The 16545-nt window shown below is 41.8% G+C and overlaps 1 protein-coding gene across 10 annotated transcripts in view; it reads right to left on the bottom strand.

Moving 5' to 3' along the window:
- The window catches only part of Macf1 (microtubule actin crosslinking factor 1), a 364069-nt gene that overhangs the window by 259066 nt on the left and 88458 nt on the right, over positions 1 to 16545 (bottom strand). For 5 of the 10 annotated variants that reach the window (XM_042674983.1, XM_042675025.1, XM_042675004.1 and 2 more), the window contains exon 1: positions 2842 to 3142. The exons of 1 other annotated variant lie outside the window; for it this stretch is intronic. In XM_042674983.1, the coding sequence (XP_042530917.1) occupies positions 2842 to 2950 (109 nt within the window). In that variant the 5' untranslated portion in view covers positions 2951 to 3142. Of the gene's footprint in view, positions 1 to 2841; positions 3143 to 16545 lie in introns of those variants that run through there. 4 more of the 10 variants (XM_042675046.1, XM_042675057.1, XM_042675035.1 and 1 more) reach the window with 3 other exon arrangements.

Genomic DNA, 16545 nt, shown 5'->3' with positions numbered 1-16545 from the left:
AGTTCCAAGGGGTAGAAGAAAACCAACAAATGACAAAAACAATTGGATAATTTTGTTCCATTGGTATTTTTTTCTTTTTGGAGACTGGGTCTCACTATGCAACCCAGGCTGGCCTTAAACTTGCCATCCTCCTGCCTTAACCTTCCAAGTGCTGGGATCATAGGCATATGCCAATAATCAAATACTCATAATTTAAGTTGGGAGATTGATTACAGTCATATCACTCTCAGCATTTGTTTTGTTTCTATGTTATGTTTATTGAAGATAATCAATATTTAAACTAGTTCATATAAATAGAAACAAATAGTAATAATTGTTTGTCAAGTAAAGAGATAGAAACATCTGCAAGAATTGAAGAAAGTTGGGGCTGGGAAGGTGGCTCAGTGGTAGAGTGCTTGCCTTGCATGCATGAGGCCTTGGGTTCGATTCCTCAGCAGAAAAAAAAAAAAGCTGGAAGTGGCACTGTGGTTCAAGTGGTAGAGCGCTAACCTTGAGCTGAAGAACTAAGGGACAGTGCCCAGACCCAGAGTTCAGGCCCACAGCCGGATCCAAAAATAAACAAAAAACAAAAGAATTGAAGAAAATTAAATGACTTTAATATCTAAAATCATACCTACTCTTCATACTATGTAATATGAAAAGGAAAGTGAAACAAGAACAAAAACCTTCAGTACACACTAGGCCAGTATTACATTATCACATGACAATGTGTCACCTACTCATTATTATGGGTGGAACATCTGAGCTCACACAACTGTTCTGTGTGTTCCAATTTAATTAAAAAAAAAAAAAAAAGCTAGGTGCCCTTGGCTCATGCTTGTAAACTTAGATTCTCAGGAAGCTGAGATCTGAGGATTGAGGTTCGAAGCCAGTCCTAGGCAGGAAAGTCCGTGAGACCCTTATCTCCACTAAACTACCAAAAAAGCTGGAAGTAGAAGTGGACTTGTGGCTCAAGTGGTAGAGTGCTAGCCTTGAGAATAAAGAAACTTGGGGACAGCACCCAGGCCTTGAGTTCAAGTCCTAGGACTGGCACTAAAAGACCAGGACTGGCACCAAAAGAAAAAAAAAAAGAAGAAGACCAGATCAAAAAAAGAAAGAAAGAAAGAATTTTCATGTTTTAAATTATGTGTATATTTGTGAGTAGTACAAATATATACACAGAGATGGTGGAGTAATTTTTTCTGGTCATGTCCAATTGTCATGTAGCAATTAAGTGTGTATAGTTTTTTTTTTTCCAAAACAATAGGTGAAATACATATTAAAGTTGAAAGTAAAATAAAAATGACTTCAGAATCTTTTGGCATCCCTGATTTCCAACTGAAAAGCTATTGCTCTAATTTTACAGATAAATGGAACATTATGCATTTCTTATATATCTATTAAGTATTAGAGTCAAATTATTTCACCTAATAAAAAGCATTTACAAAGCATTTTCCTTTTTACTTCAAGTATTTCATTGTTGTTTATAAATTAATATTTCTAAAACATAAAAATGAAAGTGCTTAAAATATAGGCAATGGTTCTTAAATTCTGTAGAAAATTCTATACTGAAGATAAAATTTTAAGCTATTCTAAACCAATTACTGGTTTCGAAATATCAAGAACCTTCATCAATATATTTATTTTCTTGTTACATATGAGAAATAATAGAACCAAAAACCTCAAGCTTGCCTAACCCTTTCTTTCTAAGCTCAAATACAGGGAAGGAGTACCTTTTTAAACATTTCGCCATATAAGCAAAATATCTCAAAATGCCTGTATCTGTTTCCACTGACAGTCACACATTGCACATTTAGTCAAAAGCTTTTCTAGGACTTACTGGAAAGGACAGTGGGAAATGACTGGATCTTATTCTAATTCTGTCAAGCATTCATGACCTTTTAATAGAAAACTAAGTCATCAAGTCCATCTTAATTTGTAAGGGACAAAGAAACAAGTGACTGAATACTTTGGCATGAAAGTTGTGAATCGATAACAGGGACAGTACAAAAGGCACTGAGACCCAATGGTGTACTCAAAAAAACTTAGAACTTATTAATTCTCAGCAATGGTAATGCAGAATCAGCTCAACCTGAAGCTGATTCCCACACTAGACAGTTAGAAGTCAATGAAGTAAAATATAACCAATAGCAATATGAGAAGCAAAGAGTTCTAGTGCCATTAAATTTTTTTTTGTTAATTATCAAAACCTGATTCCTGGGAAAGAGAACAAGTAATATCTTAGCATTGACCAGGATGACATGGATATGCAGAACTAAACTATGTAGCTCTCCCAAGAGAGAACAGTATCAATCTATGAGAACACAAAGACCCCAGTGTTCCAGGATACACCTTAACAAGGGTATGAACTGACCCTTTCCTCTTACTGACCTTTCCTCCTCTGTCTTTCTTACCCAAAATATACCAAATCCAAAAACTTCTTCAATCCTACTAGTCTTCCCACATGTATACTTGAGGAACAGTGACAGACTTCCTTTATGTTCCATTAAAAATAAGGATTTAAAACTCCACTTTGAAATTGAAAAAGTAAAGAAAGAACAGCCCTATTCTCTGAGGAAAGACACTAAGCAGCAAAGTGGTCATTTCCCTCCCGTCTGAACTCAGACATCACCTCATCTAACCAGCACCCTGCTGCCAGACAGCCTCTGGAACGAGGAGGAGTCTGGGTCTCCAAGTGACCCAGAGCTATCCTGATTCCTCAGTATAGTCAAACACTTTTAACTCTGACAGTGCCCAGCTAAAAGACGCAGTGTCCCTTTAAGGAAAGCAAATAGGAAGACCTCCGTTTGCCATCAACCCTAAAAGCCCCATAGCAGAGTAAAGAACACTGGTACCAGTTACCTGCTTTGCCCCTGGCACATCTCTTCCAATACAGAACACCGGCAATTCCAAGAATGTGAGTCAAAATAAAGAGGGTTGGTGGCAAATAAGATGAATCTAAAAGAGGCATTTCCAGGCCTGTTCTTTTTCTTCCCTTGAGTCAGCCACAAGCACAGCTCAGAGCTGCCTCTGGATGCCTTTCTCCTGAGGTTACTGCTGTCCCGTACAATCAGCTCAGAGGCACAGGCGGTAGCTTAGAGTTGTCAGAAACTTCCTGGTGGCTTCTCCCCCTCTCATCTCTGACTGTTTTCAGCAGGCAGTGGTAGACTGGGGCTAAAACTGTACAGTGTTTCAGACAAAACCCAGGAAACAACTGGCCAGTTGGGGGAGAGAAAGAGAAGGAGGAAGGAGGAGAGTGAAAAGGAGTCTAAGCCAGTGTCAAGCTGACTCAAACCTCTATCTTTGGCATCCTCCGTTCAGCTTAAACAAACAAACCTCAGACCCTTCTACAAGAAGGGAGGGGGTCAGAGGACGTCACACTTAACTTTTCATTCCTGCCTGATTGGATGTAACCAGAAGAAAAAAGTCACAGAAGTGATAAGGAAACTTGCTTTCAGGGAGAAGGCAAATTATACAAGGATGTACAAGTACCACAAGTACCCTGGCACTGCCAGAGGGCAACCATTCCACAGCTGCTTAGAAAGGACATACACAGAGAGGCTCACAGGAAACAAGCCTGACAGTTTGGGGGCCAGAAAAGCAAACTGCTCTACATATCCAGTTAGAGTGTGTTGTTTGAGGGCAGAAATTTTTTTTTTTGGTCGGTCATAGGGCTTGAACTCTGGGCCTGAGCACTGTCCCTCAGCTCTTCAGCTCAAGGCAAGCACTCTACCACTTGAGCTACAGTGCCACTTCTGGTTTTCCAGTAGGTTTTATTGGAGATAAGAGTTTCACGGACTTTCCTGCCCAGGCTGAGGGCAGAATATTTTGCCAGCTGATTTCCACTAGCTACCCATCAAGAATTCAGTGACAAGCCAGGCAGGCACCGGTGGTTCATGCCTGTAATCCTAGCTACTCAAGAGGCTGAGATAGGAGGATCACAGTTTAAAGTCAGCCCAAGCTGGAAAATCCACGAGACTCTTTCATTTCTTTTTTTTTTTTTTTTTGGGGGGGGGGGGGTCCGGTTGTGGGGCCTGAACTATGGGCCTGGGTGTTGTCCCTCAGCTCTTCAGCTCAAGGCTAGCGCTCTACCACTTGAGTCACAGCGCCACTTCCGGCTTTTTCTTTTTTCTTATGTGGTGCTGAGGAATTGAACCCAGGGCCTCAGGCATGCAAGGCAAGCACTCTACCACTGAGCCACCTTCCCAGCCCCTCCACGAGACTCTTATCTCCAAAAAACCACCAGAAAACTTGCAGTGGTGCTGTGGCTCAAGTGGTAGAGTGCTTGCCTTGCACTGAAGAACAGAGGGACAGTACCCAGACCCAGAGTTCAAGCCCCATGACTGACCAAACAAACAAAATTCAGTGACAGTAGTAAAAAATCACTCCACAAAACTAGAGCCTGCTAATGAATATGTGCCATAGATAGTATAGCAGCAACTGAAAACACTACCACTTTACCACAACACACTGACTATAATGGCTCAAATAAGAAGACTGGGGCCTGGCACCAATGGTTCACAAGCATAATCCTAGCTACTCAGGAGGCTGAGATCTGAGGACTGTATATAGCCCAAAGCCACCTCAGGCAGGAAAATCCATGAGACTCTTATCTCCAACTAACCACCAAAAAGCCTGAAATGGAGGTATGGCTCAAGAGGTAGAGTGCCAGCCTTTAGCAAAAAGCGAAGAGACAATGGATGTCCAGGCCCTGAATTCAAGTCCAAGTACAGGAGCATGTGCATGCACACGCACACACAGAGAAGGAGGAGGAGGAGGAGAAGGAGAAAGGATGAGGAAAAAGAAGGAGAAAGAAAAGGAGGGGAGAAAGAAAAAAAAGAAGGAAAGAAAGGGAAGGACGGAAGGAAGGAAGGAAGGAAGGAAGGAAGGAAGGAAGGAAGGAAGGAAGGAAGGAAGGGAGGGAGAGAGAGAGAGAGGAAGGGAGGGGGAGGGAAGGGCTGACAATGCCAAGTCATGGCAATAATTCAAGAGCAAATGTGAGGAAACAGTGACAACAAATAAAACCAATTCTTTCAAGGAACTTTACTGTACAAGGGAGCACTAAGAGGGAGGAATGTCCAGAACTCTTCTTGGTATGTAAAATGCACTGAAATGCCTTTTGAGAGGAATATGCACTGAAAAAGGAGAATGTATGGCGCAGCTCGCTAGAGTCAGCTAGAACTCCTCTCTTATGAAACTGAGTACTTCAATTAAAAAACAAGGGTGGGGTGGTGGCCAATGCCTATAATCCCAGTGATTTGGGAAACTGAAATAGAAGGCCTTCAAGTTTTGAGGGCAGTCTAAGCAATTTAATGAGACCCTGTCTCAAAATAAAAAGTTGAAAAGGGACTGGGTATATAGTTCACCAGTAGCACACTTGCCTAGGTTGTGTGAGGATGTTCAATTCTCAAAACTAAAAAAGGAGAGGCTGGGAAGGTGGCTCAGTGGTAGAGCGCTTGCCTTGCATGCCTGAAGCCCTGGGTTCAATTCCTCAGCACCACATAAAAAAAAAAGCCGAAGTGGCACTGTGGCTCAAGTGGTAGAGCGCTAGCCTTGAGCTGAAGAGGTGAGGGACAGCGCCTAGGCCCAGAGTTCAGGCCCCACGACCAGACCCAAAAAAACTAAAAAAGGAAAGGGGTAGGGGAAGGTTCTTTCATGAAGTATTCATTCCTTCATTTTATTAAAAAACACACACCCTTATGCAAGACACTGAGGACAAGGAGACAATTATAATACTCCTTTCCTGTGAAGAAGCAGAGAAGCCTCTGGGCTATGATGTCCAAAGATGGACTTGGCTGGAAAGGAAACTTATTTATTAGGTTGCTATCATAAAGCACCTTTATATATGTTACTTCATTTAATCCCTATAAATATATCAGAGGTTGGGCAGAGAATATGGCTTAGTGGTAGGGTGCTAGCCCTGTGCAAAAGCATCTCAGAGACAGTGTCCAGATCCTGAGTTCAAGCCCCAGGACTGGCACACACACACAAAAAAAAAATCTCAGAGGTATATTTTATTTGTGCTGCTTACATAAAGCAAGAACTTGAGACTTAGAAAAACCAGGTTGTTTTGCTAAGGTCACCAACTAAGAAAGGGGCTGAACTTTAACAGGCTTAAAGTTTCGAAAAAACGTAAAAATAAAGAATTACACCACTTCAGATTTAAACAACTTAGAGGATACTTCCTCTTTACAAGATTTACCCTATAAATTGTTTCACCCAGCTCTAAAGAATCTCAACTTCAGCTGGGTACTGGTGGCTCATGCCTGTAATCCTAGCTGATACTCAGGAGGCTGAGAGCTGAAGATCATGGTTCAAAGCCAGCCCGGGCAGGAAAGTCTATTAGACTCTTATCTCCAATTAAATACCAGAAAACTGGAAGTTGTGCTGTGGCTCAAGTGTTAGAGCGTTAGCCTTGAGCTGAAGAACGCAGGGACAGTGCCCAGGCTTAGAGTTCAAGCCCATGACCAACAAAAAAAGAAAAGGAAAAAAAAAGAATCTCAATTTAACTTCAACACATTACACACCACTGCTGTCCTTATCATTATTTCATACTGTCAATACCATCTTTGCCTATTCTGCCTACCAAAGCCACTGCAAAATTGTTATAATTTTAAAAAATCATATACCATATCTGTTTCATTCAAAAATAGCTAGGAAAAAAAACTTAGAAAAGATACAAAGCTCAACTATCAAGAACATTCAGAATCTACTTTTATTACTAGAGAAGACAGCGAGAGATCCAAAGGAATTTAGTCTGGAGATTTTCTTAAAATAGCATGTTTTTGGTTTTTTGTCAGTCATGGAAGCTTGAACTCTGGGCCTGGGCGCTTATCCCTCAGCTCTTCAGCTCAAGGCTAGCACTCTACCACTTGAGCCACAGTGGCACTTCCAGTTTTCTGAGTGGTTTATTAGAGATAAGAGTCTCACAGAGTTTCCTGCCCAGGCTGGCATTGAACTGTAACCCTCAGATCTCAGCATCCTGAGTAGCTAGGATTACAACAGGCATGAGCCACCGACGCCCAGCCAAAATAGCATATTATACTCAAAAACATCACTTTTCTGCACATGATAGGTAAAAAAAAGCTTGCTTACTTGCTTGCAGTCTTTTCAGGTACATGGATGCATATATGTATGAAGAGAGAAGGGGCAGAGGACTGCATATGTGAAATTAAATATATGTTTCATTTAGAGAAACTAAGATGGATCTGTGTGCTGCTACTTACAGGAAGTGGTTAGAGAAGAGAATGACAAGTTTTCCTTTTAGGGATAATTTATTATATAAAGAACAGGACCTTTAAAGTCACATTTAGCAACCCCCAGGAAATCCCTTTCTAACAGCAAATAGGCAAACCAAACCACTAAAGAAGACTTGTAGGCTCAGAATTTCATTAAGATCTCAGACATGACTCACTTTGAGATTAATTCACCCACAGGAATTTAAGATGGTCTCCCATACCTACTACCCACAAGAAATCTCAAACTATGTGAACATCCCAGAGCATCTTTAATGTTTGTAAATGAGATCAATGCAAGCCCAGAAGATATGCTGCATGTTTTATTTTTTATTTTTTTATTTTTATTTTTGCCAGTCATGGTGCCTGAACTCTGGGCCTGGGCACTGTCCCTCAGCTCTTTAGCTCAAGGCTAGTGCTCTACCACTTGAGCCACAGCACCACTTCCAGCTTTTTCTGCTTATGTGGTGCTGAGGAATCGAACCCAGGGCCTCATGCATACAAGGCAAGCACTCTACCACTGAGCCACCTTCCCAGCCCCTGCATGTTTTATTTTTAAAGTACCATGGAGTTTTATTACATCTATCAAAATAACTGTTATCCACAAAGCTCATAACTTCAGTAGACACAGACTAAAATTTAAAAACCTGTCATAATTAAAATCTAGAAGGGAAAAAAAACGCTTACAGAGAGAAAGAATGTATGTATGTATATGTATATATTGTGTGCATGTACATGTGTGTGCATGGGATTATAAATTTGGTAGAGGGAAAAGCGTATGACTGATAGGATTTTTTTTTTTTTTTGGTCGGTCATGGGGCTTGAACTCTGGGCCTGGGCGCTGTCCCTCAGCTCTTCAGCGAGCGCTCTACCACTTGAGCTACAGCGCCACTTCCCATTTTCTGGTGGTTTATTGGAGATAGGAGTCTCACAGTCTCTCCTGCCCGGGCTGGCTTTGAACCACGATCCTCAGATCTCAGCCTCCTGAGTAGCTAGGATTACAGGCATGAGCCACCAGTGCCTGGCTTTGACTGATAGGATTTTGCATTTTGGTTTTCTGTGAATGATATCAAAGCTTGGCTCTAAAATTCTTTTTTTGGGGGGGCGGGTAGGGGGGTGTCCGGTCGTGGGGGCCTGAACTCTGGGCCTGGGCACTGTCCCTCAGCTCTTCAGCTCAAGGCTAGCGCTCTACCACTTGAGCCACAGTGCCATTTCTGGCTTTTTTCTTTTTCTTTTTTTTGCTTATGTGGTGCTGAGGAATCGAACCCAGGGCCTCATGCATGCAAGGTAAGAGCTCTACCTCTGAGCCACCTTCCCAGCCCATTGGCTCTAAAATTCTTGTTAGCTGTTTCCTCCCATGAGAACACAGCACCTAACTGCTAAAAGACAAAAGAGATGGGCTTCACAGAAGTTAAGAAGAACCATGATTTGGTCTATCTAGGGTTTAGAAATGTGATACTGAGGAAGTAGAGCTGTGGCTCAAAGTGGTAGCACAGTAGCCTTGAACAAAAAAGCTCAGGAGCTGGGAATGTGGCTTAATGGTAGAGTGCTTGCCTAGCATGCATGAAGCCCTGCGTTTGATTCCTCAATACCTCTAAACAGAAAAAGCAGGAAGTGGCACTGTGGCCCAAGTGGTGGAGTGCTAGACTTGAGCGAAAGAAGCTCAGGGACAATAACTAGGCCCTGAGATCAAGCCCCAAGACTTGGAAAAAAACAAACACAAAAAACAAAAACAAAAAAAAAACCTCAGAGACAGCACCCAAACACTGGGTTTAAGCCCCAAGACCAACAGAAGGAGGAGAAGGGGGAGGAGAGAGGAAGTGAAGGAAGGGCAGAAAGGAAGAGGAGGAGGAAGAAGAGAAGGAGGGAAAGAAATGTGGTACTGAGACCAAGATGAACAAGCAAAGGGCCAGAATATTCTACCTGCCCAAGTATTGCTGAGTACAATAAAGTAAAACCTCCCAATAGCAAAACTAGGTATACTAGCATTATAGTAACATGATCATTATAAGCCCAGTGAGCTAGACACACACACACACACACATACACACACACACATCACATCACATCACATCACATCACATTTAGCACCTTTGGTTAAGTTACTCAAGCCACTCATTTCCTCATCTGTAAAATAATGATAATGGCACCTGTCTCAGAGTTATATGAAGGATTAAATGACTTACTTCATTAAAGGTACTTGCTATCTGCCCAATAACCATTGGTTATTATTGTCATTATTGGTAGGAATAGCAAACAAAGACCTCTGAATATTAACTCAGACTATATCAAATCTCAAACTGGTAATTTATTTATTATTACATCAATAACCTAACCTAACTAACCTAATCCAGTCTCTCACTTGTTAAATCTGTCCTCATTCACCATAGGTTAATCTTCCTGGCTTAACATGGTACACTTTAAATGTTTCATAAATGTTTATTTCTGTTTGTGTGTGTGTGGGGCTTGAATTCAGGGGCCTGGGCACTGTCCCTGAATACTCAAGGCTAGTGCTCTACCACTTTTGAGCCACAGCGCCATTTCTGGTTTTTTAGTTGTTAACTGGAGATGAGAATCTCACAGCCTGCCCAGGCTGGCTTTGAACTGTGATCCTCAGATCTCTGCCTCCTCAGTAGCTAGAATTATAGTCATGAGCCACCAGTGCCTGGCTCATGAATGTTTGTTTATTTCAGTCTAAAACTTTCAATCTCCAACTATCAGCATTTTAATCTAAAACACTCCTGTTTCATCATATCTCCCTCATCTACTCTGAATTAATTTTCCTTTCTAACTCACCATATCAAAATCTCATTTTTATAAAAAAAAAAAAAAAGATTATTTTGAGTTTTTGAAACAATTAGCATACATTATTCTTTTTTTTTTTTTTTTTTTTTTTTTGGGTCCGGTCGTGGGGCCTGAACTCTGGGCCTGGGCACTGTCCCTCAGCTCTTCAGCTCAAGGCTAGCGCTCTACCACTTGAGCCACAGTGCCACTTCCGGCTTTTTTCTTTTTGCTTATGTGGTGCTAAGGAATCGAACCCAGGGCCTCAGGCATGCAAGGCAAGCGCTCTACCACTGAGCCATCTTCCCAGCCCCACATTATTCATTTTTATATTCACATACATGCATACAATGAATCTTAATCAAGTTTACCTCCTCTATCTCCTTTCGTCTAAAACAATTTTAACAGGTTTCATTATTCTATTTTCATGTATGTAAATAAACTACTTGGCCCGTATTCTTCTTCTTTCACCCTCCCACATCCTGGTAGTAGTTCCAACAGAGTTTGTTTTACTTTCATGTTATTTCTTTCTTTAGTGTATATTATACAATGGGTTTCACCATGCTATTTCAGATATGCATATGATAGTTTAATCAAAACAATACTGTCTCAAAATCCCACTCTTAAAGTTAATACTTGCTGGGTGACAGTGGCTCATATCTATATTCCTAGCTACTCAGGAGGCTGAGATCTGAAGATCACAGCTTGAAGCCTAGGCAAGAAAGTCCGTGAGCTTCTTATATCCAATAAACTACTTGGAAAAAGCCAAACATGGCACTGTGGCTCAAGGGCTAAAGCACTAGCCTTGAGCACAAAGAGACTCAGGAACTCGCCCAGGCTGAGAGCAAGCCTTGGGATCAACAACAACAACAACGACAAAGCTAATACTTGAACAGAATTTCCCCTGGTCTTTTCCTCTACTCCAGCTAGAAATAAATTTCTCCTTCTCTTGACTTTTATTACAACTTGTTTCTCTCTCCTGGTGTTTAGTACTTTATAATGTAGTGTTGTGTTTTGTTTTGTTTTAGTGGTTCTGGGGTTTAAACTCATACAGATGAACCATATCTCCAGCCTTTTTGGAACAGGGTCTCACTTCTTGCCAGGCACATGTTTAAACTGCAATTCACCTATTTTACCATTCCTGTCATAGTAGGGATGACAAGCATAGGTCATCATATCCAGCTCTTGGTTGAGAAGAGGTCTCACCAACTTTTTAGCTCAGCCTAAAACCGCTATCTTCTTGATCTTAGCCTCCCAAGTAGCTAGAACTATAGGTATGAGTTATCCACACCTTGTTGAATACATATCGTTAGCCTCTCACTAGATTAAATTTTTGAAGCTAGATGAATGCCTGTGTACCTTTACTAAAGTCTTAGTTACTAAATGACCATTTGCAGGATGAGGAAGTATATAATTACTGAACAAGAGGGCCTAAGAAGTAGGTTACAAGGCTGGCGATAAATCTCAGTAGTAGAGCTTGTACTGCAAAAATAGATAGATAGATAGATAGACAGACAGACAGACAGACAGACAGACAGACAGACAGACAGACAGACAGACAGACAGATAGATAGATAGATAGATAGATAGATAGATAGATAGATAGATAGATAGATAGATAGATCTGGAAGAAGAAAAAGAAGAGGAGGAGGGGGGAGAAAAACTAAAAAGAGCAAAACTGAGTCCAGCAAATCATAAATCAAGAATGTTTATAGTTCTTCCAGGGAAGAGTTATGTTTTGACCATCAAAACATACAGCAGAGTACCCAGAAAAGTACTTGGAAAATCATTCATCTTGTTGCAGGACTAATACACAAGTGCAGTGGATCACACACATACACACAAAGGGGCCAAACCACCTTAAAATGAACTTCTAAGCTGGGCACTGGTGACTAACTACTCAGAAGGCTGAGATCTGAGGATCTGTGTTGAAAACCAGCCCAGGCAGGAAAGTCCATGAGACTCTAATCTCCAATCACCAGAAAATGGGTAGTGGAACTGTGGCTCAAAGTGGTAGAGCACTAGCCTTGGGCAAAAAGAGCTCAGGGACAATACCTAGGCCCCTACTTCAAGTTCCATGACTGACCACCCCCCCAAAAAAATATGCACTTCTAAATTCAACTGAACATTTAAAGGGAAAGTGAAGTAAGGAAAACTCTTTTCTATCAAAGTGTGTTGCTTAAAAGTCCTTGTTTTAAACCAGGTGCTGGTGGCTCATGCCTGTAATTCTAGCTACTGAAGAGGCTGAGATCTAAGGATCTCAGTTCAAAGACATTCCGGGCAGGAAAAGCCAAGAGACTCTTAACTCCAATAAACCACCTAAAAACAGGAAGTGGTACTGTGGCTCAAAGAGGTAGAATACTAGCCTTGAGCAAAAAAAGCTCAGGGACAGTATCCAGACCCTGAGTTCAAGTCCCATGACTGACAAAAAAAAGTTCCTAGGACAGCATCCAAGCCCCATGACCCAAACAATAAAAAAGTTCCATGGCTTGGCTCTTGCTTAAGGAAAAGAGGAACTGCTTTTGGGATAAAGGAGGGTTTTACAAATGTAAGGTTTTGTCTTAATTGGCTTCAAGACAGAACTAAAATATGCCTCCAACTAATCAAGAAATAGCAGAGGGTGCTGCTAATCTTATTTCAAAGTCACCTTAAATATATTTCACCTTATTCAAACTAGTCAGTCATGAGCAGATTGTGAACCTGAGCTCAATCAATCTGAACAAAAGAGCAGGGCCTGCTATGTTAGGGATGGAGGGGCAGCCTGCCTACTCCACTTGCTTGCTAGAATTTTGCCTTGCTCAGACAATTCTTTATTTTTGTTGTCTACTGTTGTGACGGTTCTTGGAGAGTATATCTGTAATAGTGACTAGAGTGTAAGTAAAAATTTTGCTTTTTCTTTGAGCTGGAGAGAAGATGGTGTGTAGTTTCAGAAATTCTACCCCAGATCCAACTCTGGTGGCCTTATTGTCCAGCTCAACAAACTGAACTATATAACAGCCTCCTCAACAGTATACAACCTTGAATAAAACTCTCCATCCACAAATAAAAGGAGGGCTGGGAAGGTGGCTCAGTGGTAGAGCGCTTGCCTTGTATGCCTGAGGCCCTGGGTTCGATTCCTTAGCACCACATAAGCAAAAAGAAAAAAGCCAGAAATGGTGCTGTGGCTCAAGTGGTAGAGCACTAGCCTTGAGCTGAAGAGCTGAGGGACAGTGCCCAGGCCCAGAGTTCAGGCCCCACAACTGGACCAAAAAAAAAACACAAATAAAAGGAACACTGAAGAACAAGGGTAGAAGATACAGCAAAAGATGTTCTGGACACTTGTAAAATTCACTTTTTTTTTCTTTCTTTTTTTTTTTTTTGCTGACCCTGAAGCTTGAAGTCAGGGCCTGGGACCCATCCTTGAGCTTCTTTGTACTCAAGGCTATGCTCTACCATGTGAGTCACAGCACCACTTTCAGTGTTTTCTGTTTCTGTTTTGTTTTGGTACCCGTCCTGGGGACTGAACTCAGGGACTGGGCACCGTCCTTGAGCTTCTTTGGGCTCAAGACTATGCTCTACCATGTGAGTCATAGCACTACTTCCAGTGTTCTCTGTTTTTGTTTTGGGGCCAGTCCTAGGGACTGAACTCATGGCCTTGGGCACTGTCCCTAAGCTTCTTTTTGCTCAAGGCTAGTACTCTACTACTTGAGCCACAGTGTGACTTCTGGCTTTTTCTGTTTATGTGGTCCTGAGGAATCAAACCCAGAGCTTCATGCATGCTAAGCAAGCACTCTATCACTGAGCAACATTCCTAGCTCCTTCTAGTAGTAGTATACTACTACTACTTTAGTATTATAGGCGTGAGCCACCTGCACCTGGCTATAAAACTTAAATCTTAAACTCAAGGGCCTTTCTCTCTGTGTAAGATTAACATAATCTATTAACCAAAGTTAATATTCAAATTCTGACTTCACCATCTCCAACAGTGTCTCAGAATCAATTAATCCCTTTAATCTTCAGTTTCCTCATCTGTAGAATGGGGCAATAAGTACTACAGGAAGGATCAAGTGAGAAAATGTGTGGAATATTTGGCACACAATAAGCATTAACTATTGAATGATAATAAATATTATATTAACTCATTAGCGTTAACTATTGCTATTATGACTAGCAGCATCAAGTCTTCTTCAATGCTAAGAGGAAAGTCAAGGTAAAATGTATGATATTTAATAGCTCTAAGCCATCAACTCAATGATAAGTACAAGTAAACTTCAAAAGCAATACTTCAGAAATAAAATGGAGAATATCTAGCCACATTACTATTTTAAGTAATCTATCTTCTCTGGAATTCTGACCATTTGTCCAACAAAGTAACAAGACCCAGATATTAGTTTTCTCCCTCCAGGAAACTCTGGTAGTCAACTTGTTAAATACATAAAGAAAAGGGAACAGGAAAAAGAAACCTTGTCTATGGGGATTGCTCCTGAACCTTACCGAGGATCGTTATTTTTTGTCCAGAAATATCTCTCATTTCCAGTGAGTGAACAGTAAGGGAGAGTTAGCATCTTATTCTTATCCAACCTAAAAGCATTTAAAAATGTTGTTCCAAATAAAAATGAAAAATGTTCTCAGTCAGAAGTATCTTTAGTATAGACTGGCTAAGAACAGTTTTACTGAGACATCTTGAACATGGGACACTCTTGAAAGGGCATGAGGTTCATCTATAGCTGTCCAGAGGACAAAGTAGTTATGAGGACCTCAACAATGAAATAACCTGGGGCAAACTGGTGACTACCAGGAAGTAGCCATAGTCAAAGCTCAGAAGAAAACCAGGTGCTAGGGCTGGGAAGGTGGCTCAGTGGTAGAGCACTTGCCTTGCATGCCTGAGGCCCTGGGTTCGATTCCTCAGCACCACATAAGCAAAAAGAAAAAAGCTGGAAGTGGCACTGTGGTTCAAGTGGTAGAGTGCTACTTGAGCTGAAGAGCTCAGGGACAGAGTTCAGGCCCCACGACTAGACCCAAAAAATAAAAATAAAAAATAAAAAAAAACAGGTGCTAGGAGCTCAGAACTATAATCTCAACTATATGATAGCTACAACTATAGCTAGAGCTATAGTTGGTTGATCATGGAGCTTGAACTCAGGGGCCTGAGCACCATCCTTAAGGTTTTTTGCTCAAGGCTAGTACTCTACCACTTTGAGCCACAGCTCCACTTCTGGGCTTTAAATGGTTAACTGGAAAAAAAGAGTCTCACAGAATCCCTGCAAGGGCTGGCTTTTGAACCCTGATCCTCAGATCTCAGCCTCGTGAGTAGCTACGGTTACCAGTATGAGCCACCAGCACCCAGCCACCAAGTTCTTAATACAAGTTTACAACTTTTGTTCCTAATACAGAGTGTGATTTCTGTGTGACGGTGTGTGTGTGTGTGTGTGTGTGTGTGTGTGTGTGTGTGTGTGTGTGTGTGTGTGTGTGTGTGTGTGTGTGTGTGTGTGTGTGTGTGTAAGACAGTACTTTATATACAAAGATGCCAATAAGGACAAGAAATCTGACTGTTCCATCACACAAGTAGTGACAGTTCCTGTCACTGAGAGCCTAATCTTCCAGTGACCCCTACTGGACAGATAGAGAAGACTGAATTTTTATTTATTTTTGTCCAGGTTGTGGGGCTTGAACTCAGATCCTGGTTCAGTCTCTTGAGCTTTTTTGCTCAAGGCTAGTGCTCTACTACTTGTGTCACAGCTTTACTTCCTACTTTTTGGTGGTTACTTATAGAGATAAGAGTCTCCAGTACTATTCTGCCTAGGCTGGCTTCGAATCACAATCCTCAGATCTCAGGCTCCTGAAATAGATTGGATTACAGGTGTGAGCCACTGGTGCTTGGCTAAGACTAAATTTTTTTTTTTTTTTTTTTTGCCGGTCATGGGGCCTGAACTCTGGGTCTGGGCGCTGTCCCTCAGCTCTTCAGCTCAAGGCTAGCGCTCTACCACTGGAGCCACAGCGCCACTTCCGGCTTTTTCTGTTTATGTGGTGCTGAGGAATCGAACCCAGGGCCTCATGCTTGCAAGGCATGCACTCTACCGCTGAGCTACCTTCCCAGCCCAAGACTAAATTTTATAAGCAAAAAAGAGACCTTGTGTTATTTTTTTTCTAGAGATGTTCTACACCCAGGACATAGAAAGCAAAAGTGCTGTTACAGGGCACCAGTGGCTCACACCTGTAATCCTAGCTACTCAGGAGGCTGAGATCTGAGGATCATGGTTCAAAGCCAGATGTGGCAGGAAAGTCCCTGAAACTCTTTTTTTTTTTTTTTTTTTTGGGTCCGGTCGTGGGGCCTGAACTCTGGGCCTGGGCGCTGTCCCTCAGCTCTTCAGCTCAAGGCTAGCACTCTACCACTCAAGCCACAGCGCCACTTCCGGCTTTTTTCTTTTTGCTTATGTGGTGCTGAGGAATCGAACCCAGGGCCTCCGGCTTGCAAGGCAAGCACTCTACCACTGAGCCACCTTCCCAGCCCTCCCTGAGACTCTTATCTCCAATAAATCACCAGAAAACCGGAAATGGCGCTGTGGCTCTA

This window comes from Dipodomys spectabilis, unplaced genomic scaffold, assembly GCF_019054845.1.
Source record: "Dipodomys spectabilis isolate Male_0828 unplaced genomic scaffold, ASM1905484v1 ptg000002l, whole genome shotgun sequence".
Lineage (NCBI taxonomy): Eukaryota > Metazoa > Chordata > Mammalia > Rodentia > Heteromyidae > Dipodomys > Dipodomys spectabilis.
This window is presented reverse-complemented; position numbering and strand designations above follow the sequence as displayed.